Source organism: Vollenhovia emeryi, unplaced genomic scaffold (genome assembly GCF_000949405.1).
Source record: "Vollenhovia emeryi isolate VEMERY1.0 unplaced genomic scaffold, V.emery_V1.0 DF939225.1, whole genome shotgun sequence".
NCBI lineage: Eukaryota > Metazoa > Arthropoda > Insecta > Hymenoptera > Formicidae > Vollenhovia > Vollenhovia emeryi.
Window position 1 is genome coordinate 213673 of NW_011967141.1, and position 26185 is coordinate 239857.

General features: G+C 35.3%; 7 protein-coding genes and 1 pseudogene across 8 annotated transcripts; all 8 read right to left on the reverse strand.

The window, feature by feature from the left end:
* LOC105560708 lies at window positions 1-1432 on the reverse strand (annotated as a pseudogene).
* LOC105560646 (cytochrome P450 9e2-like) lies at window positions 76-25936 on the reverse strand. Of its 2 annotated transcripts, none has more exons than XM_012009929.1 (2): window positions 24218-25936; window positions 76-94 (listed from the first exon to the last, which is right to left on the reverse strand). In XM_012009929.1, exon 1 carries the CDS (start codon window positions 25786-25788, stop codon window positions 24223-24225), a length of 1566 nt encoding a protein of 521 aa, XP_011865319.1. In that variant the 5' UTR covers window positions 25789-25936; the 3' UTR covers window positions 76-94; window positions 24218-24222. The 2 variants fall into 2 exon arrangements, with proteins under 2 accessions (XP_011865319.1, XP_011865318.1); XM_012009928.1 differs by lacking the exon at window positions 76-94 and adding an exon at window positions 5751-5917.
* Window positions 1481-2572, reverse strand: LOC105560709 (cytochrome P450 9e2-like). Its single transcript, XM_012010060.1, has 3 exons — window positions 2549-2572; window positions 2081-2213; window positions 1481-1972 (listed from the first exon to the last, which is right to left on the reverse strand). The coding sequence occupies exons 1-3, from the start codon at window positions 2570-2572 to the stop codon at window positions 1611-1613; spliced, it is 519 nt and encodes a 172-aa protein (XP_011865450.1). The 3' UTR covers window positions 1481-1610.
* Window positions 3131-5871, reverse strand: LOC105560647 (cytochrome P450 9e2-like). Its single transcript, XM_012009931.1, has 2 exons — window positions 4117-5871; window positions 3131-3747 (listed from the first exon to the last, which is right to left on the reverse strand). Exon 1 carries the CDS (start codon window positions 5670-5672, stop codon window positions 4119-4121), a length of 1554 nt encoding a protein of 517 aa, XP_011865321.1. The 5' UTR covers window positions 5673-5871; the 3' UTR covers window positions 3131-3747; window positions 4117-4118.
* LOC105560645 (cytochrome P450 9e2-like) lies at window positions 6564-10620 on the reverse strand. Its single transcript, XM_012009927.1, has 2 exons — window positions 8289-10620; window positions 6564-7926 (listed from the first exon to the last, which is right to left on the reverse strand). Exon 1 carries the CDS (start codon window positions 9842-9844, stop codon window positions 8291-8293), a length of 1554 nt encoding a protein of 517 aa, XP_011865317.1. The 5' UTR covers window positions 9845-10620; the 3' UTR covers window positions 6564-7926; window positions 8289-8290.
* On the reverse strand, window positions 10705-15051 carry LOC105560643 (cytochrome P450 9e2-like). Its single transcript, XM_012009926.1, has 2 exons — window positions 12756-15051; window positions 10705-12393 (listed from the first exon to the last, which is right to left on the reverse strand). The coding sequence occupies exon 1, from the start codon at window positions 14309-14311 to the stop codon at window positions 12758-12760; it is 1554 nt and encodes a 517-aa protein (XP_011865316.1). The 5' UTR covers window positions 14312-15051; the 3' UTR covers window positions 10705-12393; window positions 12756-12757.
* LOC105560642 (cytochrome P450 9e2-like) lies at window positions 15334-17938 on the reverse strand. Its single transcript, XM_012009925.1, has 2 exons — window positions 16172-17938; window positions 15334-15813 (listed from the first exon to the last, which is right to left on the reverse strand). Exon 1 carries the CDS (start codon window positions 17725-17727, stop codon window positions 16174-16176), a length of 1554 nt encoding a protein of 517 aa, XP_011865315.1. The 5' UTR covers window positions 17728-17938; the 3' UTR covers window positions 15334-15813; window positions 16172-16173.
* Window positions 20154-24212, reverse strand: LOC105560641 (cytochrome P450 9e2-like). The gene is made up of 2 exons (XM_012009924.1): window positions 21813-24212; window positions 20154-21425 (listed from the first exon to the last, which is right to left on the reverse strand). Exon 1 carries the CDS (start codon window positions 23366-23368, stop codon window positions 21815-21817), a length of 1554 nt encoding a protein of 517 aa, XP_011865314.1. The 5' UTR covers window positions 23369-24212; the 3' UTR covers window positions 20154-21425; window positions 21813-21814.
* Window positions 25937-26185: the final 249 nt, after the last annotated feature.

The window sequence follows — 26185 nt, forward strand, 5'->3', positions numbered from 1 at the left end:
TTAACCTTGTGCATCCGTATCAACATCTGTTTATCAGAAAATCAAGAATAACAATCCTTATATCATCATTTTGATTTTGTTCCTTTTGTTTCACCTGAAATTCAAAGAAAATTTAAATATATGTCCTATTTGTCTTAGTGTACTTCGTAAACAGATTTTGTCATTTTATCGCAGTAAAATTATTAACATTAAAACATTAAACTTTCAATTTCACAAAATTACGCAATATATTTTGTAATTTGGCTAATTAGAAGTAACTCTATTATAAATCCTTTTTTTATTAGTATAATATTCCTATTTAACGAAATAATAGAAAATTTCCTGATATTTTTTTTCTACATTTCATTAATTCAATTAAATTTTAACACTACAGTGAAATTAACTAAATGTCCTTACAGTTTACATATTTCATCTACAACTTTAGCTGTGATAATGTGATGCGTATTTTTCCTTAACATCACATCCAGCCAGAAACCATTTTCAGGTTTCAAAGTAAAACTGTCTTTGGCCATTTTTTATCGGTGTCGGTGTCTTTGCACAAGGTCTCAATTCGCAACGTGCTAGCAAATAAAAAAGCATAACTTTCGTCTCCAGCAACGCGAATCTGTTACCTATGCACATTCTGGGACCAAGGCCGAAAGGAAGGTACACTGACAAAAAATGTTTTTAAACTAAGTAAATAGATAAAGTTATTTTTTTACTGAAGTAAATATTTATTCTATTTAAATAAAATTTATATAAAATTTTTTTAAATTTAAAATTATCTATTCTTTGATATTTCATAAATACTTAAATTAAAGCAATGCATGTTTTAATTTGTTTATTATTCTTTAAATGTAAGTCAATAAGCTATTAGGAGCCACCCAATGAATAATTTTCTTGAGTGAAGTAATATTTTTTTGGATTAAGATATTTTTTATCAGTGTAGGCTCCGCAATTGAAATTGTATTTCTTCCGCTCGCCAAGAGACCGCTCGGGATTAAATTTCTCCGGTTCTTCGAAATATTTAGGATTATGATGAAGCCCATAAATCGATATCTATATAGCTTGTCCTTTCTTTATAGTAAAAGATTTTACATCAGATAGTGTCGATGGTAGCTCGAAATTTTTCCTGCAAAATCTATCTGACATTACACCACTTGGGTACATCCTGAGAGTCTCATTGATTACTGCATCCAGATATTTCATATTATTAAACGCTTCGTAAGCTGCTTATTATCTTCCACTTATCTTCTAAAACCTGGTCTATCTCGTTTTGTAATTTTTCTTAAATATCCTGATTCATCGCAATTTCGTAAGCGGCAAAACACATTAAAGTGGAACTGCTATCGAATCCTCCGAACAAGAAAATAAATACCTGCGCTACCATATCGTCGAGAGTCAATTCCGTCTTGCCATTTTTGTTCCTACTATCAATCATTAGTTGTAACATGTCTGGTCGAACAATATTTTTGTCAGTTCTAATCTTTATGGTGGTTTGTACGAGGTGTCGAAAAAATTTTGATATTTTTTTACGAATAATTTTCAATTTACTTATTCGTGCCAGCCAAGGCAAACTTCTGAATATGTAGGCCTTCAACAAGACAAGAGTGTTGAAAACAATCGCCTCCTCACCACACATATAGGAATTCGTTCTCCGGATTTCTCATAGAATCAACATTGACACCAAAAGCGCAAGTAGCGATAACGTCGTTTGTATATCTCGTGAAGACGCCTTTCATTTCCATTATCCTTTTCTCCGGTGGTAATTGCGCCAAGTAATTACCAAAGTCAACACTGCAATTTGATATCAGCTTATACATTCTTTTCATTTTACTCGACGTGAAAGCCGGACTGAATATCGGTCGCATCTCTCGCCATCTGTTCCCGCGTAGAACGATGAGATTTTTGCCCAAAAGCGGATCTTTGATTTTGATCGATAAAATTACGATGATCCACGTACATCCCGAGCTTATTAAATCCACAACATTAAAACATTTTAATCCACGAAGGCATCAAAATGTTTTAACGTTGTGGATTTAATAAGCTCGGAATCACGATCGTTATAAGTGGTTCGGTCATATCGTACAAGTCGACATACTTGGCGTCAATATGTAAATTGCCATGACAAATTCAGATGCAGATTGACTACGAATGATCATGGAGCCTAGATTGCCTACAATGGGAAGAGGCGTCACATGAGGAATTTCATGTTTCTTGAAGTAATTCAGATCCTTGAAGAGAAAATAATATACACCTAAGGTGCTTAGTATCGCTGGGGAGACAATTAGAAATATGATATCGATAACTTTTTTCTACACGATGCAATTAAACCCGCAAAGAAACGTAATGCGCAGTTTACATGATGAATCGTGTTCGAATATTTATGCAGCGTGATTAAAATGTTCGCGTACGATTGACGTTAACCGTCGGGCTATGATCAATTGCTATTTCCACGAATAACGTTCCTCCTATATCTACTGAATATATATCAATGTAGTATCATGTGGAGGGATCTGAGATATAGTACGACTTACGTTAGAATTATATAATACTTTATTTAAAATACCTTCCCTCGATAGAGCAGTCTCATGATGAAATAATATGTAAAATAATTCTAACGACTGGGGGTGTATTCTTTTTTCAAGTTTAATGGAAAAAATAATATTATTTTACATATATAGCACAACAATCTCTTTTTTTTCACCTTAATATATGATCTGTAACTAATACGTATGTAACAATTGCATTTTATTTAAAAGATATTGTTTACACACTCTTATATATTTTATACCGGAATAAGAATATAAATTGTAATTTTAAATCACTTTTTCATGTTATTGTGCAATATCTACGTAACAAACAAACACAAAGTGAGTTATAAAAATTAATAGCATTGAGATAAACATCTACAGATACATTATCGCGCGTCCGTAAGCACGCAAACTCTACGTCGTGATTAACTTTGGTCGCTTGTAACTTTGTACTTTTGATTACCTGCAATAAGGAGATTTTCTTAAAAGTGCATTGTAACTTCGAAACATTTCCAAGAATTTGTAAAAAGTAACGAAAATATGATATCTATCATCTTACAGTTAACAGACTGGTAAATTTTGATCGGTTTATTCTGAGATATTGACTAATATGTTGATTCAACTAATATACAACATTCAAAAAATGTATATTTTATGTATATAGACATTTTTTCATAGATACATAGGTTAAGAAATAGCGTCTTATATGTATAACAAATCATTATAAGTTTTTTCTTCATTATTTTTCTGTAGCATATATTTGTCTTTTTATGTACAATTAGATTTTCTTTTTAACCACAATTACGTAATCGCTTACTTATCTTTCTAGCCTCTTGTCTGTGCATGATACATTTTTGTATTAATGTAAAAGATTATGAAAGTATTTGTTATACACTAGTCAAAGAAGTGAAACAGAAAGATACAAGTAGTTGTTATGATAACAATAATTATACAATTAGTATATTGCAAGAAAAGGATTAAAAATTGATCGCTACGATAACATCGTAACGTGAGAATTAGTATTTAATCTTTCATTAATTCTCCACCTGCCCTCTTCTTTCTCCATTTCGTGACAAACTTACAAAACATGATACACCCATGCTTAATGCACCAAAAATATTTCTAATACAAGAATATCGCTAATTCTTGCATTTGCAGCAACGTTAGTAGCTTCTTGCTGGACTAAGAAATATCTTGTTTCGTATTCGTTTTTGTGCTATTGTTTCCATTTTCTCTGAAATTTAAATATTATATTATACACACATAGAATATGTCAAACATAATTAAATATAATGTATAAAATTTTTGCGCGATATTTTACTTTTGTAAATGATATTCCACATCTTATTACACCAGAAATCTTTAAATATTAAATTTTTTATTACGATTTTACATGATATATTTTGAAAAATTTTAACAATTTCACGAATCGAAAATTATGTTTCTTTAAATTAATATTATCTTGACACTATCCTGATTGTGGATTCAAAAATGTGTTATGGACTGAAAAAAGTAACAAATTTCATCTTTATATGTATATTGTCACGTCTCGTTTATTTTTAAATTGTCAAAAAGTCATAAAATATTATTAAAATTTTCTTACATTTAGTGCGTTCCATTAACAAGATTGGTTTCAAGAGTGCGATGTATATTTTTCCTTGGCTGCACCTTGAGCCAGAAACCACCTTCAGGCTTCATGTTGAAGCCGTCCTTGGCGATCTTGAGTGGTATTGGCGTCTTCTCGCAAATTTTCAAATCGCAACGGGCCAATAGATGAAAAAGTAGAACCTTTGTCTCCAGCAACGCGAATCTATTACCTATGCACATTCTGGGGCCAAGACCGAAAGGAAAGTAGGCTCCGCAGTTGAGACTGTCCTTCTTCCGTTCACCACGAAACCGTTCCGGATCAAACTTCTCTGGCTCCTCAAAGTAATTCGGATCATGCTGTAGTCCATAAACCGGTATCCATACGCCTTGTCCTTTTTTGATCGTAAAAGGTTTCATCCCTGGTAGTGCCGGAGGCAGCTCGAAATCTTGTTCGCATAATCTGTCCATTGCTACAGCAACCGGATACATTCTGAGAGCTTCGTTGATCACAGCATCTAAATATTCCATGCCATTAACCGCTTCGTAAGGTGCTTGTCCATTTGTATCTTCCAAGACCTGGTCAATCTCCTTTTGAAGTTTCTCTTGTATATCTTGGTTTACCGCGATTTCATGAGCGGCAAAACACATCAATGTTGAAGTACTGTCGAAGCCACCAAAGAAAAAGATAAATGCCTGCGCTACCATATCATCGACAGACAATTCTGCCTTACCCTCTTTACCCCTACTTTCCATCATCAATTGCAGCATATCAGGACGGACGATACCTTTCTCGTCCCTGATTTTTATTGTGTTTTGTACGAGGTTTCGGAAGAAATCTGCTATTTTCTGACGGATAAATTTCAATTTGATTAATCGTGCTAACGTAGGTAAGCTTCTAAATACGTATATCTTTATTAAGGCAATAATGTTGAAATTGGTCGCTTCTTTACCATATACATAGAATTCATTCTTTGGGTCTTTCATAGAATCAACACTAATGCCAAAAGCGCAAGTAGCAATCACGTCATTAGTATACCTCGTAAAGACATCTTTCACTTGAATTATCTTCTGATCTGAAGGAAGTTGCGCTAAATTATTAGCGAAATTGACGCCACAATCCGACATGAGCTTAAACATGTTTTTCATTTTACTGGATGTAAAGGCTGGGCTCAATAAAGATCGTACTTGCCGCCATTTCTCTCCGCGAAGAGAGAAAAGATTTTTGCCAAATAACGGATCTTGAGTTTCGTCCACGAAAGTGCGATGATCCCGGAACATTTCGAAGTGTTTTAACGTGATAGATTTAATAAGCTCGGGATCGCGGAGCATTACAAGTGGAACAGTCATGTCAAATATGCCAACATACTTTGCTTCAGGATTTAAGTTGTAAATTTCCTTCACAAGGTCGGCTACCGATTGAAGGCGCATAAACGATGATCCCATATTTCCCACTATAGGAAGAGGCGGCTTATGCGGTATACCATGTTTCTTGAAGTAATTCAAATCCTTAAAAAGGTAATAATACAGGCCTAGAGCACCTGCTATCACCGACAAAGCAATTACATATATCATACTGATATATCACCACTGGTCCGTTAAATTAGCATACACCTTATATTAATTTTGTGGAAACTGAAATCAATGTTTCCCTTTTTCGTAGTCAGTTTGTCTCTTGAAATATTTTATTTGTCGCACTGTTAATGATGCAAATGCTACCAAGACGCAACCGTACGCGTCGGAAGCTGACACTGGACTGCCGCTGCGCTGACGCAATCTTTCTGATATAGTATCCAGTTCGTCATCGCTTGCGCAACAATCTGAAAATTAACAGGTGTTTACGTCATATTAGTTGTAAGTGTTTTCATTGTCAGTGAAATGATAAATTTTTACTGGATGACCAAAGGATTTGACACGTTACTGTTCATTTTTCATTATACTTCCGTTATCTTTTATTTACATTTCATATGTAACGTAATTTATATCACTTAACAATCACTTTAGTACATAATTACAAAATTGCATTAGATTGTTTAATCCTGAAGAATGCCTTCGATTACATCAAGTGCCAACAACTCCCTACGTTCTAGCAACAGAATAGATAAAAGATTCTGCTATGATCAAAAGTGCTGATTCATTATAACTTTTCATTATAAATATTGAGAAAATACATGCGGAAATGAAATGCGGCTTTATTAAATTATTTTTTATTTTTTACATTAATACGCGTCATTAAGCATGCAAATTATACGTAATGCCAGTGGTTCACTCTAATCGCTTATAATCTGTTAAATAAATCTGTTTTTTAAATGCGTTGTAACTATTCCAAATAGTTTGTGAAAAATAATGAACATATGGATCATATATACTGCCTATTACAGCTAACAACCTGGTAAATTTTAACCAGTTTATTCCATTAATTGATATGGATGTTGTGATGTTGATTCAAATAATATATACTTTTCATAAACGTGTATTTTATGTACATTTTTTAATATTACATATCTATTTATACACACTATTTTGTATACAGGTACATAGGGTAAAAATAAGTCAGAATTTTTATGTAGTAAACCATTACCTTATAACTAACCTTTATAACCATTTTTGTATTAATGAATTAATTATTTTTCGATATAATTTTTTATGTATAATTTGATTTTTATCAAAGCTTGCTCGAATTATTTTTAATCGCTTGCTGAAGCTATTTGTAACCTTTTGTTTGCCTACAACACATCTTTGTATTAATATAAAAAATGAAAAAATTTGTTCTACAAAAATCAAAGAAATGTAATAGACATTAAAAGTGGATATCACTTTACAATCTTAATAATTTTTAATAACGAAGGAAAGCGTTACAAATTGATCATTAATAACAATTCGGGAAACTTATAGTCAACCCAACTGGTTAGTTATTTAATTAGTTTATTACACAACGTTTCGCCTCTATTCTTTTGGGTCCTTTTCGAGTGATACTGCAAATCAACAACATCAACGCAGTTATGAACAATGTAGGTTAGTAAATAAATAAGTAGGATTTAGTTAAATAGTTAAAAGTTCAGTAACGCACCTAAGTCAGTTATCGTCATTGAATAAGACAGAGTCCAGTTATAAAATATATGTATACGTGTGAGCACTGTAGTAGCTAGGCTCGAACTAATTTGTTTGTCATGTCTTAAGAACAATACAAGGTGATGCGAACCAAACAGTTTTGATTACACAGTTGTATATTACATTTAAGTTTTCGGTGTCTGTTTGTAAATTAAGAGTGTTATCGGTCTTCTTGATAAAGAACATATCGGCGATGTCTCTTTTCCTTCTAAGGCGCTCGCAATGTAAAATTTTTGGTTCCGACCAATTGAACTCGTGATCATGTGATGCACGGTGTTTGCTGATCACAGAGTGGCAGCTTTCGTCTTTTTTGTCATTTTTGTGTTCTTTGATTCTAGTCAGAAGGTGTCGTTTAGTTTTTACATAAACTAATTAAATAAGTAGCCAGTTGGGTTGACTATATGTTTGCCGTCTGGATCTTTAATCATTTACTGATTAAATTACTGATGACAATAAGCAAACTCTCCTTTCATTAATAACAATGTGAGATAAGAAGAAATATTTAATCTATTAATTTCTTCCATGTTCTCTTCTTTCGCCATTTTATGAGAAACTTAGAAAATATTTTATGACCATACTTATATATATATGTAGCAAATACTTCTAATCTAAGAATATCCCTATTGGAACCTGCAGCAACGTAAGTATCTTCTTGCTGGATCACTAAGAAAGAAATATCCTTTTTCACGGTTCTTGAGGTTTCTTTGTATCTTTTTATCTGAAATTTAAATAACATCATATAAAAATGTAACATACTAAACGCAACATAACAAAATACAATATATTTTTATGATATAAAAATTATATTATATTTTGGACACCCTTTATTTTGGTAAATGCTATTTTACGTTTTATTGTATCAGGTATCTTTAAATATGCAATTTTATAATTAATAATCTATATGATATATTCAAAAAATCTTAAACAATTTTACGAATCAAAAATTATTTTTCTTTAGAACCATATTACTTTGAAAGTAGTATTTGTTGTTAAAACAAAGCAGAAAATGTCTTTTTGTATATTCTAGCCCTTTATTCCTCAATTTTCATAAAGTCATAAAAATGATTAAAATGTTCTTACATTTAGTGCGTTTCATTAACAAAATTAGCAGCAAGAGTGCGATGTGTATTTTTTCGTGGCAACACCTTCAGCCAGAATCCCTCTTTAGCATTCATATTAAAGCCGTCCTTGGCGAGCGTGAGTGGTATTGCCGTCTTCTCGCAAGTTTCCAAATCGCAACGGGCCAATAGATAAAAAAGTAGAACCTTCGTCTCCAGCAATGCGAATCTATTACCTATGCACATTCTGGGACCAAGACCAAAAGGAAGGTAGGCTCCGCAGTTGAGGCTGTCCTTCTTCCGTTCACCACGAAACCGGTCGGGATCAAACTTCTCTGGCTCCTTAAAGTATTTTGGATCACGATGAAGTCCATAAACCGGTATCCATATGCCTTGTCCTTTTTTGATCGTAAAAGGTTTCATCCCTGGTAACATCGGCGGCAACTCAAAATCTTCTATGCATAATCTGTCCATTGCTACAGCAATCGGATACTTTCTGAGAGCTTCGTTGACCACTGCGTCTAAATATTCCATGCCATTAACCGCTTCGTAAGGGGCTTGTCCATTCGTATCTTCCAAGACCTGGTCAATCTCCTTTTGAAGTTTTTCTTGTACATCTCGGTTTACTGCAATTTCATGGACGGCGAAAGCCATTAATTTTGAAGTACCATCGAATCCAGCCAAAAAAAAGATGAGTGCCTGTGCTACCATATCGTCGATAGACAATTCTGCCTTGCCCTCTTTACCCCTAGTTTCCATCATCAATTGCAGCATATCAGGACGGACGATACCAATCTCGTCTCTGATTTTTATGGTGTTCGCTACGAGGTTTCGGAAGAAATCTGCTACTTGCTGACGAAATAATTTCAAGTTGATAATTCGTGCTAACCAAGGAAAGATCCTAAATGTTAATAACTTTATTAAGGAAATGAGATTAAAATTGGACGCTTCTTTGCCGTATACATAGAATTCATTCTCTGGATTTTTCATGCTATCAACGCTAATGCCAAAAGCGCAAGTAGCAATCACGTCGCTAGCATACTTCGTAAAGACGTCTCTCATTTCCTTTATCCTCTCCTCTGGTGGCAATTGCGCTAAGTTATTAGCGAAATTGTTACCACAGTCCGACATAAGCTTAAACATGCTTTTCATTTTGCTGGATGTAAAGGTCGGGCTCAATAAAGATCGTACTTGCCGCCATTTATGACCTTGAAGAGAGAAAAGATTTTTGCCAAATAGTGGATCTTGCTCTTCATTGATGAAAGCGCGATGATCGGGGAACTTTTCGAAATGTTTTAACGTGATGAATTTAATAAGCTCGGGATCGCGCAGCATTACAACTGGGACGTTCAGGTCAAACATGCCAACATATTTTGCATCAGGATTTAAGTTGTAAATTTCGCTTACAAATTCGGCTATCGACTTAAGGCGCAAAAACGCTGGTCCCATATTTCCCAATATAGGAAGAGGCGGCTTATGCGGTATGCCATGTTTTTTGAAGTAATTCAAATCCTTAAAAAGATAATAATACAGGCCTAAAGCACCTGCTATCAATGACAAAGCAATGACATATACCATAGTGATATATCACCGCTGTTCCATTAAATTAGTATACACCATATATTAATTTTGTGGAAACTGAAATCAATTTTTGCCTTTTTCGTAGTCAGTTTGTCTCTTGAAACATTTTATTTGTCGCACTGTTAGTGACGAAAATGCTGCCAAGTAACAACCGTACGCGTCGGAAGCTGACGCTCGACTGCCGCTGCACTGACGTAATCTCTCTGATATAACATCCGATTCGTCATCACTTGCTCTCCAACCTTGTACTTAACAAGTTATTTTATGTTGCAAGTGTTTATGCTGTCAGTGACTTGATAAATTTCTATAATATGAACAAAGTATTCGACAAGTTACTATTTATACTTCTTTATATTTTTCATTATACTTCCGTTATCTTTTATTTACATTTCATATGTAACGTAATTTATATCACTTAACAATCACTTTAGTACATAATTACAAAATTGCATTAGATTGTTTAATCCTGAAGAATACCTTCGATTACATCAAGTGCCAACAACTCCCTACGTTCTAGCAACAGAATAGATAAAAGATTCTTCTACGATCAAAAGTGCTGATTCATTATAACATTTATTGAGAAAATACATGCGGAAATGAAATGCGACTTTATTAAATCATTTTTTTATTTTTTACGCGTCATTAAGCATGCAAATTATACGTAATGCCAGTGGTTCACTCTAATCGCTTATGAATCTGTTTTTTAACTGCCTTGTAACTATTCCAAATAGCTTGTGAAAAATAATGAACATATGGAACAAATATACTGCCAATTACAGCTAACAAACTGGTAAATTTTAACCAGTTTATTCTATTGATTGATATGGATGTTGTGATGTTGATTCAAATAATATATATACTTTTCATAAATGTGTATTTTATGTACATTTTTTAATGTTACATATCTATTTATACACACTATTTTGTATACAGGTACATAGGGTAAAAATAAGTCAGAATTTTTATGTAGTAAACCATTACCTTATAACTAACCTTTATAACCATTTTTATATTAATGAATTAATTATTTTTCGATATAATTTTTTATGTATAATTAAATTTTGATTTTTTTCAAAGGTCGCTCGAATTATTTTTAATCGAATTGTTATTTACCACTCGTCGTGACTGTCCTCTCTTAACTTGGAATTATCAATTATACAAATCGCACTCTTTACTTGGCAAACACCAGTTCAAAGACAAAATTGCGTTGATAATAGATGACAGTCGTGTGAACAGTGGATCAGATTAAGTCTAATTATTTATAATCAGCTTCACTGAGGATGACCCAAAAACGGGTCGAAACGTTTGGATCTTTTAATAAAGTGTGTTTTTTCAAAAAACATCGATAATTTCGCACGGACATCTGCTGGAGGCTCGCATTGGCCATTTCTCCCTACCTACCTTTATTTTTAATCGCTTGCTGAAGCTATTTGTAACCTTTTGTTTGCCTACGACACATCTTTATATTAATATAAAAAATGAAAAAATTTGTTCTACAAAAAAAAGTCAAAGAAATGTAATAGACATTAAAAGTGGATATCACTTTACAATCTTAATAATTTTTAATAATGAAGTTAAGCGTTACAAATTGATCATTAATAACAATTGAGACACTTATAGTCAACCCAACTGGCTAGTTATTTAATTAGTTTATTACACAACGTTTCGACCCTATTCTTTTGGGTCCTTTTCGAGTGATACCGCAAATCAACAACATCAACGCAGTTATGAACAATGTAGGTTAGTAAATAAATAAGTAGGATTTAGTTAAATAGTTAAAAGTTCAGTAACGCACCTAAGTCAGTTATCGTCGTCGAATAAGACAGAGTCCAGTTATAAAATATATGTATACGTGTGAGCACTGTGGTAGCTAGGCTCGAACTAATTTGTTTGTCATGTCTTAAGAACAATACAAGGTGATGCGAACCAAACAGTTTTGATTACACCGTCGTATATTACATTTAAGTTTTCGGTGTCTGTAAATTAAGAGTGTTATCTGTCTTCTTGATAAAGAACATTTCGGCGATGTCTCTTTTCCTTCTAAGGCGCTCGCAATGTAAAATTTTTGGTTCCGACCAATTGAACTCGTGATCATGTGATTCACGGTGTTTGCTGACCACGGAGTGGCAGCTTTCGTCTTTTTTTGTCATTTTTGTGTTCTTTGTTTCTAGTCAGAAGGTGTCTCTCTCGTTTAGTTTTTACATAAACTAATTAAATAAGTAGCCAGTTGGGTTGACTATAAGTTTGCCGTCTGAATAATCTTTAATCATTACTGGTGACAATAAGCAAACTCACCTTTCATTAATAACAATGTGAGATAAGAAGAAGTATTTAATCTATTAATTTTTTCCATGTTCTCTTCTTTCGCCATTTTATGAGAAACTTAGAAAATATTTTATGACCATTATATGTATATATGTAGCAAATACTTCTAATCTAAGAATATCCCTATTGGAACCTGCAGCAACGTAAGTATCTTCTTGCTGGATCACTAAGAAAGAAATATCCTTTTTCACGGTTCTTGAGGTTTCTTTGTATCTTTTTATCTGAAATTTAAATAACATCATATAAAAATGTAACATACTAAACCCAACATAACAAAATACAATATATTTTTATGATATAAAAATTATATTATATTTTGGACACCCTTTATTTTGGTAAATGCTATTTTACATTTTATTATATCAGGTATCTTTAAATATGCAATTTTATAACTAATAATCTATATGATATATTCAAAAAATCTTAAACAATTTTACGAATCAAAAATTATTTTTCTTTAGAACAATATTACTTTGAAAGTAGTATTTGTTGTTAAAACAAAGCAGAAATTATGTTTTTGTATATTCTAGCCCTTTATTCCTCAATTTTCATAAAGTCATAAAAATGATTAAAATGTTCTTACATTTAGTGCGTTCCATTAACAAAATTAGCTTCAAAAGCGTGATGTATATTTTTACGTGGCAACACCTTCATCCAGAATCCATCTTTAGCATTCATATTAAAGCCGTCCTTGGCGAGCGTGAGTGGTATTGACGTCTTCTCGCAAGTTCTCAAATCGCAACGGGCCAATAGATAAAAAAGTAGAACCTTCGTCTCCAGCAATGCGAATCTATTACCTATGCACATTCTGGGACCAAGACCAAAAGGAAGGTAGGCTCCACAGTTGAGGCTGTCCTTCTTCCGTTCACCACGAAACCGGTCGGGATCAAACTTCTCTGGCTCCTCAAAGTAATTCGGATCATGATGAAGTCCATAAACCGGTACCCATACGCCTTGTCCTTTCTTTATTGTAAATGGTTTCATTCCTGGTAACGTCGGCGGCAACTCAAAATCTTCTAAGCATAATCTGTCCATTGCTACAGCAATCGGATACTTTCTGAGAGCTTCGTTGATCACTGCATCTAAATATTCCATGCCATTAATCGCTTCGTAAGGGACCTGTCCATTCGCATCTTCCAAGACCTGGTCAATCTCCTTTTGAAGTTTCTCTTGTATATCTCGGTTTACTGCAATTTCATGAGCGGCGAAAGCCATTAATTTTGAAGTACCGTCGAATCCAGCCAAAAAAAAGACGAATGCCTGTGCTACCATATCATCGATAGACAACTCTGCCTTGCCTTCTTTACCCCTATTTTCCATCATCAATTGCAGCATATCAGGACGGATGATACCATTCTCGTCTCTGGTTTTTATGGTGTTCGTTACGAGGTTTCGGAAAAAATCTGCTACCTTCTGACGAAATAACTTCAAGTTGAGAAGTTCTGCTAACCAAGGAAAGGTCCTAAATATGTATAACTTTATGAATGAAATTATGTTAATAGTGGCTGCTTCTTTGCCGTGTACATAGAAGTCATTCTTTGGGTTTTTCATAGTATCAACGTTAATACCAAAAGCGCACGTAGCAATCACGTCGCTAGCATACTTCGTAAAGGCATCTCTCATTTCCTTTGTCCTCTGCTCTGGTGGCAATTGCGCCAAGTGATTAGCGAAATTGATACCGCAATCCGTCATAAGCTTAAACATGCTTCTCATTTTGCTGGATGTGAAAGCTGGGGTCAGTAAAGATCGTACTTGCCGCCATTTGTCACCGGGAAGAGAGAAAAGATTTTTGCCAAATAGTGGATCTTGCTCTTCATTGATGAATGTGCGATGATCCCGGAACATTTCGAAGTTTTTTAACGTGATAGATTTAATAAGCTCGGGATCGCGGACCATTACAACTGGGATGTTCATATCAAACATGCCAACATATTTTGCCTCAGGATTTATGTTGTAAAGTTCGTTCACAAGTTCGCCTATCGACTGAAGACGCAAAAATGTTGGTCCCATATTTCCCAATAGAGGAAGAGGTGGTTTATGCGGTATGCCATGTTTTTTAAAGTAATTTAAATCCTTAAAAAAATAATAATACAGGCCTAATACACCTGCTATCACTGACAAAGCAATTACATATACCATAGTGATATATCACCACTGTTCCATTAAATCAGTATACACCATATATTAGTTTTGTGGAAACTCAAATCGAGTGTTGTCTTTTTCGTAGTCAGTTTGTCTCTTGAAATATTTTATTTATCACACTGTTAAGGACGAAAATGCTCCCAAGACAACCGTACGCATCGGAAGCTGACGCTCGACTGTCGCTGTACTGATGTTATCTTTGTGATATAAGATCCAATTCGTCATCACGTGCTCTCCAATCTTGCAGTTAACAAGCATTTTACGTCGTAGTATCTTCGTTGTCAGTAACATGATAAACATGATCATAAACATGATAAATTGTTATAAGATAAACAAATGATTCGAGTTACTGTTTATTTTCAATTCTATTTGCCGTTTCCTTGTTGTTACTTTGGTTATGTAAGGTGATTTATATCAATTAACTATCGTTTTAGTTCAAAATTACGAAATTGCATTAGATTGTTTATTCCTGAGGAATGCCTTCGATTATATCAAGTGCCAAGTTGCCCCTATTTTCTGGCAACAGATTAGATAAAAGATTCTGCTACGATCAAAATTGCTGATTCGTTATAACGTTTACTGAGAAATTAAATGCAGATATAAATTGCAACTTTTAAATAACTTTTTTATTTTACACGTTAATACGCGTTATAAGCACGCAAGCTATACGTAATGCCAGTGATCCACTCTAATCGTTTATAACTCTATTTTTTAATACGGGATACTTATATTACAGAATTTGTTTAATGTGTTGTAACTATTCCAATTAATTTGTGAAAAATATCGAACATATGGAACATATATACTGTCTATTACAGTTAACAAATAATATATACTTTTCATAAGTGTGTATTTTATGTACATTTTTAATGTTACATATCTATTTATACACACTATTTTGTCTACGGGTACATAGGGTAAGAATAAGTCAGAATTGCGATGTAATAAAATATTACCTTATAACTGACCATTATAAGCATTTTTTATATTTATTAACTATTTTTCGATATAACTTTTTATGTATTAGTAGATTTTTATTTTTATCATAGCTTGCTCGAACTATTTTCTACCGCTTGATGAAGTTATATGTAACCTTTGGTTTGTCCATAACATATCTTCATGTTAATATAAAAGATGAAATATTTGTTATACAATAGTCAGAGAAATGTAATAGATATTAAAAGTGGATATTACTTTTCAATCTTAATAATTGTTTATAACGAAGGAAAGCGTTACAAATTGATCGTTAATAACAACGTGAGATATGAAGTAATATTTAATTCATTAATTTCTTTCATGTTGTCTTCTTTCGCCATTTTATGAGAAACTCATAAAATATTTTATGACCATGCTTGTATATATAATATATATGTAGCAAATACTTCTAATCTAAGAATATCCCTAGTGGAACTTACAGCAACATAAATATCTTCTTGCTGGATCACTAAGAAGGAAATATCCTGTTTCGCGTTTATTTAGGTTCCTTTGTTTCTTTCCATCTAAAATTTAAATAACATGATATAAACATGTAACAAACACTAAATCTAATATAATAAAATACAATATATTTTTATAGCATAAAAATTATATTATATTTTGGACACCCTTAATTTTTGTAAATGCTATTTCACGTTTTACTATATCAGATCTTTAAATATCTGATTTTTTAATTAATTAATAATCCAATATATGATATATTTCAAAAGAAACTTAAACAATTTTGCGAATCTAAATTCAATATTATCTTGAAACTATTATTTGTTGTTGAAACAAAGCAGAGATTATCTTTTTATATATAGTCTAGTCTTTTATTCCTAACTTTTCAAAAAGTCATAAAAATTATTGAAAGTTTCTTACGTTTAGTGCGTTTCATTAACAAAATTAGCAGCAAGAGTGCGATGTGTATTTTTTCGTGGCAACACCTTCAGCCAGAAACCATCTTTGACACTCATATTAAAGCCGTCCTTGGCGAGCGTGAGTGGTATTGACGTCTTCTCGCAAGTTTCCAAATCGCAACGGGCCAATAGATAAAAAAGCACAACCTTCGTCTCCAGCAATGCGAATCTATTACCTATGCACATTCTAGGACCAAGACCAAAAGGAAGATAGGCTCCGCAGTTGAGGCTGTCCTTCTTCCGTTCACCAAGAAAACGGTCGGGATCAAACTTCTCTGGCTCCTCAAAGTATTTTGGATCATGTTGAAGTCCATAAACCGGTATCCATATGCCTTGTCCATTTTTGATCGTATAAGGTTTCATCCCTGGTAACATCGGCGGCAACTCAAAATCTTCTATACATAATCTGTCCATTGCTACAGCAATCGGATACTTTCTGAGAGCTTCGTTGATCACTGCGTCTAAATATTCCATGCCGTTAATCGCTTCGTAAGGGGCTTGTCCATTCGTATCTTCCAAGACCTGGTCAATCTCCTTTTGAAGTTTTTCTTGTACATCTCGGTTTACTGCAATTTCATGGGCGGCGAAAGCCATTAATTTTGAAGTACCATCGAATCCAGCAAAAAAAAAGACGAGTGCCTGTGCTACCATATCGTCGATAGACAATTCTGCCTTGCCCTCTTTACCCCTAGTTTCCATCATCAATTGCAGCATATCAGGACGAACGATACCATTCTCGTCTCTGATTTTTATGGTGTTCGCTACGAGGTTTCGGAAGAAATCTGCTACTTGCTGACGAAATAATTTCAAGTTGATAATTCGTGCTAACCAAGGAAAGGCCCTGAATATTAATAACTTTATTATGGAAATGAGATTAAAATTGGTCACTTCTTTACCATATACATAGAATTCATTCTCTGGATTTTTCATGCTATCAACGCTAAAGCCAAAAGCGCAAGTAGCAATCACGTCGCTAGCATACTTTGTAAAGACGTCTCTCATTTCCTTTGTCCTCTCCTCTGGTGGCAATTGCGCTAAGTGATTAGCGAAATTGTTACCACAATCCGACATAAGCTTAAACATGCTTTTCATTTTGCTGGATGTAAAGGTTGGGCTCAATAACGATCGTACTTGCCGCCATTTATCACCTTTAAGAGACATAAGATTTTTGCCAAATAGTGGATCTTGCTCTTCATTGATGAAAGCGCGATGATCGGTGAATTTTTCGAAATGTTTTAACGTGATGAGTTTAATAAGCTCGGGATCGCGCACCATTACAACTGGGACGTTCAGGTCAAACATGCCAACATATTTTGCATCAAGATTTAAGTTGTAAATCTCGTTTACAAATTCGGCTATTGATTTACGGCACAAAAATGCTGGTCCCATATTTCCCAATATAGGAAGAGGCGGCTTATGCGGTATGCCATGTTTTTTGAAGTAATTCAAATCCTTAAAAAGGTAATAATACAGGCCTAAAGCACCTGCTATCAACGACAAAGCAATTACATATACCATAGTGATATATCACCGCTGTCCCATTAAATTAGTATCCACCATATATTAATTTTGTGGAAACTGAAATCAATTTTTGCCTTTTTCGTAGTCAGTTTGTCTTTTGAAACATTTTATTTGTCGCACTGTTAATGACGAAAATGCTGCCAAGTAACAACCGTACGCGTCGGAAGCTGACGCTCGACTGACGCTCGACTGACGCTCAACTGCCGCTGCACTGACGTAATCTTTCTGATATAACATCCGATTCGTCATCACTTGCTCTCCAACCTTAACAAGCTATTTTACGTTGCAAGTGTTTATGCTGTCAGTGACATGATAAATTTCTATAATATGAACAAAGGATTCGACAAGTTACTATTTATTTTCAATTCTATTTGCCGGTTCCTTTTAGTTACTGTTGTCATGTAACGTGATTTATATCAATTAACAATCATTTTAGTTCCAAATTGCGAAATTGCGTTAGATCGTTTATTCCTGAGGAAGCCTTCGACTATATTTAAGTTCCAACTAGTCGCTAATTTCTAGCAGCCGAATAGATGAAAGATTCTGCTATAATCAAAATTGCCCACTCGTTATAACATTTGTGGAGAAAATAAGTGCTGAAATAAATTGTAATTTGTAATTCACCTTTTTATTTTATTATACAGTATCTATACATAGCGAGAGAAGACAATATTAACAAAGTTGTAAAAAGTAATAGCATTGAGATAAATACTCGCATTTACATTAATACGCGTCATTAGGCACGCGAGCAACACTATACGTAATGCCATCGATTCACTCTAATCGCTTATAACAATATTCTTTGTTTACTAACAATACAGAATTTTTTTTTTAAAAACGCCTTGTAACCATTCCACATAATTTATGAATAATAATGAAAATATGGAAAATACGTACTGTTCAGTATTGCATTTAATAAACAGCGAGCGGCGTCGCGATGCGTGAGAAATCTCGAAGAGGCACGTCGCACGACTATATTTAGCTCCATTCATAACTGATTGAATTATGATACATTCATCGAAAAGGAAACCGAATCCTTTCAACTATAAGGGCATCAACTGGAAAACGAGCTTTTTACTAGTGTGGAAAAAATTTATCGAAACTTATCGTTGCCCTAGGACCAACGGCATATCGTCACTTAAAGTGAACTTATTAGTCACAACACTGCGACGCTAGCGAAGCCCGATACCGTTCGAGGAGTCTCGCATTGAACGCATTAAAATTCAAATATGAATTTAAAAAACAATGTTGGCAGTTAAGATAAAACGAAGACTACAGGCAATGTGAGCCGTCATCTTTCCGTCAGGCTCACATTGCCTGTATTCTTCGTTTTATCTTAACTGCCAACGTTGTTTTTTTAATTTACACTTGTTTAATTAGAGCCTTATTTCTATTATTAATTTGCATTAAAATTCGGTATTTTAAACAAGCTGTCAGGAGCTCACCTCCTCGCACTGTAGAATCCTCAGAAGCTCTCTCCTACTTTATCTATCGCAACTTGCATCTCCGTATACGATTACGCCTGCTTTGTATTGCCATATAAGGCGCAATTCATCGACGCATCTTCGTGACCGTGGTGGGGCGATGATTATTTGATTGATATTGTGACGTCCGCTCGGCGCGATGTTCCGCTGTCGGCACAACACCCCGCGCACTCGCGTTCGTGTCGGTACGTCGCGTCGCCTTTCTTACTCGCGCACCGCGCCACGGGTAAATGAGAGAGAGAGGATTAAAAGGAACAAGGAATCTTTATTGACAGTTAATCACACGTCTGCTTTCTCGAAAACTCGGGACAATTCTAATTAATCAATCATAAACATCATCACATCGGTCCTTAGCGACCGGCGTCTCCATGCGCCGCAACTTCAGCCCACAGCTGGCGCGTATCCATCGGGTGACCGACGCAACACCTCGCGGGCGTAACAATATTAATCTTAGGAGCTTGCCTATATAAAACTCGTCCGATGCGGCGGAATTCAGATCTCGTAACTCAGTAAAGCCGATTCCGTGTGACTACCGTGCCGGTTCCCCGCTGAATTCCGTGCTGTTACCGTCGAGCTTTTACGGATCTCCGCGAACGCCGGGAGTTGCTATCCCACCGCTTCATGTATTCCGTCGCGGAACGTCGCCTGTTCCGTAAATCGCAAATTCTTTTACCACGGTTCCTACTTGCATTATGTTTCGTTATCTATTTAAGCAATAAATGAAGACTTTGTCGAACCTCGCGAAATTCACTGCACCCTCGCGTACATATACTGTCTATTATAGCTAACAAACTGGTAAATTTTAACTAGTTTAATTCTACACTGATAAAAATCAATGCGAATTTACAAAGAAAGGTTACTTATTTCTTGGTAAATTTGTTTGAATTTTCATGAGTTTTTACATAAAATTTGCATTTTTTTCTTTGGTTTCATTAAAAATATAAGAATATTATGAAAAATTAATTATACCTGGTATTTGTAGTCACATAATTTGTAAATTAGCTTTCAGTTCATCCATAACATTTCATATATGTGCTTAACTTTCACTTCTATACAGTTTTACAGTCCGACATGGAATTTTACTCTTTTGTTAGTGATGTCGCAGTATTTCAGTAAAGTGGAGTGTGCGCAATAGAGAATTTCATCATCCTAGTATGCTGTGCGCGCCGTAAATTTACTATCTTAAACGGAATGTAACAATAAATCATGTAATTTTAACTTCAGACAGTAAACCGAAAAAATATTTAACGGAAACGTAATTTCATTTGAATGGTAATTTTAACGTTTTGAAGTAAAATTACAAATCACTTCGTATTTTAACAGCGTAATTCGAAGGTTGAAAATGACCACCGATTTTCACAGTTAAATGAGGTTCAAATTTTTATCAGTGTAAGATATTCATTGATATTGATGTTGATTCAAACCTATATATTTTTCATAAAAGTGTATTTTATGTACATTTTTCAATGTTATATATACATGTAATATATTTATTTATACACAGTATTTTGTATGTAGATTCATAAGGGCCTGAGCAGAATGGCTGTCTTGTACTCTTAAGACAATGCTTTATGTTTTAAATCTTTCTCTTGAAGTAACGCACAATAAGAATACAAGACAATCATTCTGCTCAGGCCCCAAGTTAAGAACAACTCAGAATTGTAATGTGACAAAATATTGTCTTATAGCTAGTCTTTATAACTTTTTTATACCAATTAATTATTTTTCAATATAATATTGTTATGTATAATATAATTAGATTTTGATCTTTATCATAGCTTGCTTAAACTCTTTTCAACCGCTTGCTTAAGTTTTTTGTAGCTTTTTGCGTATAACACATCTTTGTATTAATATAAAAGATGAAAAATCTTGTTATACGAAAGTCAAAGAAACGTAGTAGAAAAATAAAAGTGGTGGTTATTACTTAACTATCATAATAATTGTATATAATGAAGAAAAAGCTTTACGAGAGAGAGATTGATCAATAATAATAACGTGAGAAAAGACGTAGATAATCCATTAATCTCTTTCGCCATTTTATAAGAATACAATAAAGTATTTTGACCATGCCTATATATATGTAAAAAATATTTTTAACGCAAGAATATCGTTATTTGAACTTGCAGCAACGTAAGCATCTCCTTGCTGGATCATTATTAGGAAAGAAATATCCTGTTGCACGTTTATTTAGGTTCCTTTGTTTCTGTTTATCTGAAATTTAAATATCATATAAAAATGTAATATATTAAAAAACACAATAAAATATAATATATTTCTAACAGTATAAAATATATATTATATTTTAGACATCCCTAATTTTCGTAAATGCTACTTCATTATTTATTATACCAGAAACCTTTACAAATCAAATTTTTTAATTAATTAATAAACTTTATAATATAATTTTAAAAATATTTTTAAAACTTAAATAATTTTACGAATCGAAAATGATTTTTCTTTAGATCAATATTATCTTGAAACTATAATATCATTTGCTGTTAAAACAAAGCCGAAATTATCGTCTTATATAATGCAGTTTCCTTTATTTCTCAATTTTCACAAAGTCATAAAAACGATCCAAATTTAGTGCGTTCTTACATTTAGTGCGTTCCATTAACATAATTAGCTGCGAGAGTGCGATGTATGTTTTTTCGCGGCGACACCTTCAGCCAGAAACCATCTTTGGCATTCACATTAAAGCCGTCCCTTGCGAGCTTGAGTGGTATCGACGTCTTCTCGCAAGTTTTCAAATCGCAACGGGCCATTAGATGAAAAAGCAGAACCTTCGTCTCCAGCAACGCGAACCTATTGCCTATGCACATTCTGGGACCAACACCAAAAGGAAGGTAGGCTCCGCAGTTGAGGCTGTCCTTCTTCCGTTCACCACGAAACCGGTCGGGATCAAACTTCTCTGGGTCCTTAAAGTATTTTGGATCATGTTGAAGTCCATAAACCGGTACCCATATACCCTGTCCTTTCTTGATTGTATATGGTTTCGTCCCTGGTAACGTTGACGGCAACTCAAAATCTTCTACGCATATTCTGTCCAACATTACGGCAATCGGATACATTCTGAGAGCTTCGTTGACCACCGCATCTAAATATTCCATGCCATTAACCGCTTCGTAAGGGGCTTGTCCATTCGTATCCTCCAAGACCTGGTCAATCTCCTTTTGAAGTTTTTCGTGTAAATCTTGGTTCGACGCAAGCTCATGAGCGGCAAAAGACATTAGTTTTGAAGCACCATCGAATCCAGCCAGAAAAAAGACGAACGCCTGCGCCACCATATCGTCGATAGACAATTCTATCTTGCCCTCTTTACCCCTACTTTCCATCATCAATTGCAGCATATCAGGACGGACGATACCATTCTCGTCTCTGATTTTTATGGTGGTCGCTACGAGGTTTCGAAAGAAATGTGCTATTTGCTGACGAATTAATTTCAAGTTGATAAATCGCGCTAACCAAGGAATGGACCGAAATATGTATAACTTTATGAAGGAAATAACGTTAAAACTGGACGCTTCTTTGCCGTACACGTAGAAGTCGTTCTTTGGATTTTTCATGGTATCAATGCTAATGCCAAAAGCGCAAGTAGCAATCACGTCGCTGGTATACTTCGTAAAGACGTCTCTCATCTCCTTTGTCCTCTGCTCTGGTGGCAATTGCGCTAAGCTATTAACGAAATCGACGCCACAATCCGACATGAGCTTAAACATGCTCTTCATTTTACTGGATGTAAAGGCTGGGCTCAATAAGGATCGTACTTGCCGCCATTTATCGCCGTGAAGGGAGAAAAGATTCTTGCCAAATAATGGATCCAGTTCCTCGTCCACGAAAAAGCGATGATCCGGGAACTTGTCGAAATGTTTTAACGTGATAGATTTAATAAGCTCGGGATCGCGAACAAGTATAACTGGGACGTTCATATCGAATATGCCAGCGTATTTTGCTTCAGGATTTAGATTATAAATTTCCGTCGTAAGTTCGGCTATCGATTGTAGACGCACAAACATTGGTCCCATATTTCCCAATATAGGAACAGGTGGTTTATGCGGTATGCCATGTTTTTTAAAGTAATTCAAATCCTTAAAAAAATAATAATACAGGCCTAAAGCACCTGCTATCACCGACAAAGCAATTACATACACCATAGTGATATATCACCACTGTTCCATTAAATCGGTATACGCCGTATGTTAGTTTTGTGGAAACTGAAATCAATTGTGGCACTTTTTCGTAGCCAGTTTGTCTCTTGAATTATCTTGTTTGTCGCGCTATCAATAAGAAAGATGCTTCGAAAACACAACGTTACGCGTCGGAAGCTGGCGATCAACTGCCTGCTGCCTTGATTCAATCTTTCTAATATAGTGTCCGATTCGTCATTGCTTGCCCTCCAATGCCCTCCAATCTTGAAGTTAACAAGTATTTTACGTCGTGTTAGTCAAGTGCTTTCGTTGTTAGTGATAAGTCTTTATTGAGTGACGTGATAAATGATCTGTACTCCCACTGCTGCTAACCGGAGGGAATATGCGTTTCATTATAATTAACGTGAATATTTAACATTTTTTAATATATTTGTCATGTTACCTGTTACTTTCTCTTGATTTGCAACGTGATTATATCAATTAACAGCGATTTTAGTAGAAAATTATGAAATTGCATTATGTAGCTGTTATTGACAAATTGACTTTGATTACGTCTAATTCCAGCTAGTCAATAATTTCTAGCAACAGAATAGATAACAGATTTTGGTGTAATCAAAACTGCTTACTCGTCGCTGTAACGATTCGCAGAACCAGCGGAATATAGATCGCAAGTTTCCACGTACTAATCTAAATTTAATTATAATTATTTATATGTATATATGTAATACATGTGTTGTAATAATTGTAACATAACGTCTATATTGCAATGTAACATAAAACATATGTAACAGATGTGATTTGGCTATATTCATAGATTCTTATTCTTCGAATACTACTTCAACTGCGCCCTTGTACCTGCGTTACTGCGGGGTCTGGCACCGACTCGACTGGTTTGCTTCGATAATCGTAGGGTGCTGGTCCTTTCTCGGCACGATGCTCAACCAGAAACCGCCTTCCAGCCGCATCGAGAATCCGCCTTTCTGTAACTTTGCAGATGTCGAGGTCTTCGCGCACGGCTTTAACTGGCAACGAGCCAGAAGATGAAACAACAATGCCCTCGTCTCCAGTAACGCAAATCTGTTGCCGATGCACATCCTCGGGCCTACTCCAAATGGATAATAAGCGTTCAAATTGCATTGATCTCCTGCATCGAGGAATCTCTCGGGCTTGAATTTATCCGGCTCCGGGAAGTACTTAGGGTCGTGTTGGAGCGGATAAAACGGGATGTAGAGTAACATTCCTTCCTTCACGAGATACGGCTTTGCACCCGGCAGTGCAGGCGGCAATTCGAAATCTTTCACGCATAATCTGTCCGTCATTGCCTGCGGCGGATACTTCCTGAGAGCCTCGCTGATAACCGCATTTAAATACTTCATTCCGTTGATCGCCTCATAAGATGGCTGGCCGTTCGTCACTTCCAAAACCTTGTCGATCTCGTTTCGCAGTTTCTCTTGAACGTCCGGATTGGTGGCAATTTCATGTGCCGCGAAACTCATCAGTGTCGAGCTGGTCTCGAAGCCGGCGAGGAAGAAAATGAATGCCTGCGACGTCATGTTCATAATTGTCAATTCTCTTCCGGGCTCTCTTTTACTTTTGCTCTCTATCAGCAGCTGGATTAGGTCTGGGCGGGTAATACCTTTCTCTTCTCTGATCCTCATAGTGTCGGCTACCAGATTCACAAAGAATTTAGTCGTACGATCGTCAATTATCTTGAGATTGAAGAGACGTATGAGCGACGGTGAGTGCTGGTACAGCAAAATTTTTATAAGGGGAATTAATCCGAAGTTTGTCGCGTTTTTGCCAAAATTTAAAAATTCGTTCTCCGGGTCCCTCATCGAATCCACGTTTATACCAAAGGCGCATGTGGCGATTACGTCATTAGCGTATCTCGTAAATATGTCTTTCATTTCCATAACGCGCTTATCCGCTGGCACGCTCGTTACGTATTCCGAAAAATTCACAGCGCACTCGGATATCAATGGGAACATCGCTTTCATTTTGCTGGCTGTGAAAGCGGGACTTAGGAGCACCCTAATGTCGCGCCACTTGTCGCCGCGCAGGGCAAACAGATTTGTCCCGAAGAGCGGATCCTGCGTCTCGTTGCCGAAGAAAAGGTGGTCTTGGAACGCGTCGAAATTTTTTATAGTGACAGACTTGATTAGTTCGAGATCGCGGATCATCACGATCGATTTGTTGAAGTTGAAAGTACCGACGTACTTGGCGTCAGGATGCACGTTGTACACTTCACATAGGTGATGGGCGAAGCTTTTTGTACGCACGAAAATTACCCAGATCCTTCTCAACAAGGAATAATCGTGTGCGTATGGAATTCCGCGTTGCTGAAACTCGTTCGTACCTTTGCGGGACAAGTAATAATAAACGGCGAGTATACCGGCTAATATTGATAAGACTATCGTCCACTCCATGCTAGACGTTTAATCGGAATACCCGATTACTCCTTTTGTTCGGAGATAAAGTTAAACACCAGCGCGGTGAAAGTTTGTGTCAATATCACTGTTTGCAGTTGTGTGAGGTACCCTCAGGTTATAATTCGATGCAATATGTTGAACGTGATTGTTTTATCAAGTCAAAGCGATCTGCTCGCTTGGAATTCTCGCACACGACTGATCGTACCGAGGTAGAGTTGTTTGTTAAATGGCTCGCTGCAGCTTCATGACATCATTTAAGAGAATTACATAAGAGAAGGAGAGAGGGGGGAAAAAGAAAGAGAGGGAGAGAGAGAGAGCTATTTTTAATTCGTATTCTCAATAAATAATATGTTGATAAATTAAAATTTATGTTGATAACTTTAAATTTATTTGC

What these genes read in the sequence shown, in the direction of transcription:
- LOC105560709 (XM_012010060.1), bottom strand. Translation starts at nt 2,572, where the DNA reads ATGAGACTGCTCTATCGAGGGAAG. An exon ending in GACTGCTCTATCGAGGGAAG is followed by an intron (nt 2,214 to 2,548) that starts GTATTTTAAATA and finishes TTTCTCTTCAAG; the next exon opens with GATCTGAATTACTTCAAGAA. An exon ending in AATTTACATATTGACGCCAA is followed by an intron (nt 1,973 to 2,080) that starts GTATGTCGACTT and finishes GATTAAAATGTT; the next exon opens with TTAATGTTGTGGATTTAATA.
- LOC105560647 (XM_012009931.1), bottom strand. Translation starts at nt 5,672, where the DNA reads ATGATATATGTAATTGCTTTGTCGGTGATAGCAGGTGCTCTAGGCCTG.
- LOC105560645 (XM_012009927.1), bottom strand. Translation starts at nt 9,844, where the DNA reads ATGGTATATGTCATTGCTTTGTCATTGATAGCAGGTGCTTTAGGCCTG.
- LOC105560643 (XM_012009926.1), bottom strand. Translation starts at nt 14,311, where the DNA reads ATGGTATATGTAATTGCTTTGTCAGTGATAGCAGGTGTATTAGGCCTG.
- LOC105560642 (XM_012009925.1), bottom strand. Translation starts at nt 17,727, where the DNA reads ATGGTATATGTAATTGCTTTGTCGTTGATAGCAGGTGCTTTAGGCCTG.
- LOC105560641 (XM_012009924.1), bottom strand. Translation starts at nt 23,368, where the DNA reads ATGGTGTATGTAATTGCTTTGTCGGTGATAGCAGGTGCTTTAGGCCTG.
- LOC105560646 (XM_012009929.1), bottom strand. Translation starts at nt 25,788, where the DNA reads ATGGAGTGGACGATAGTCTTATCAATATTAGCCGGTATACTCGCCGTT.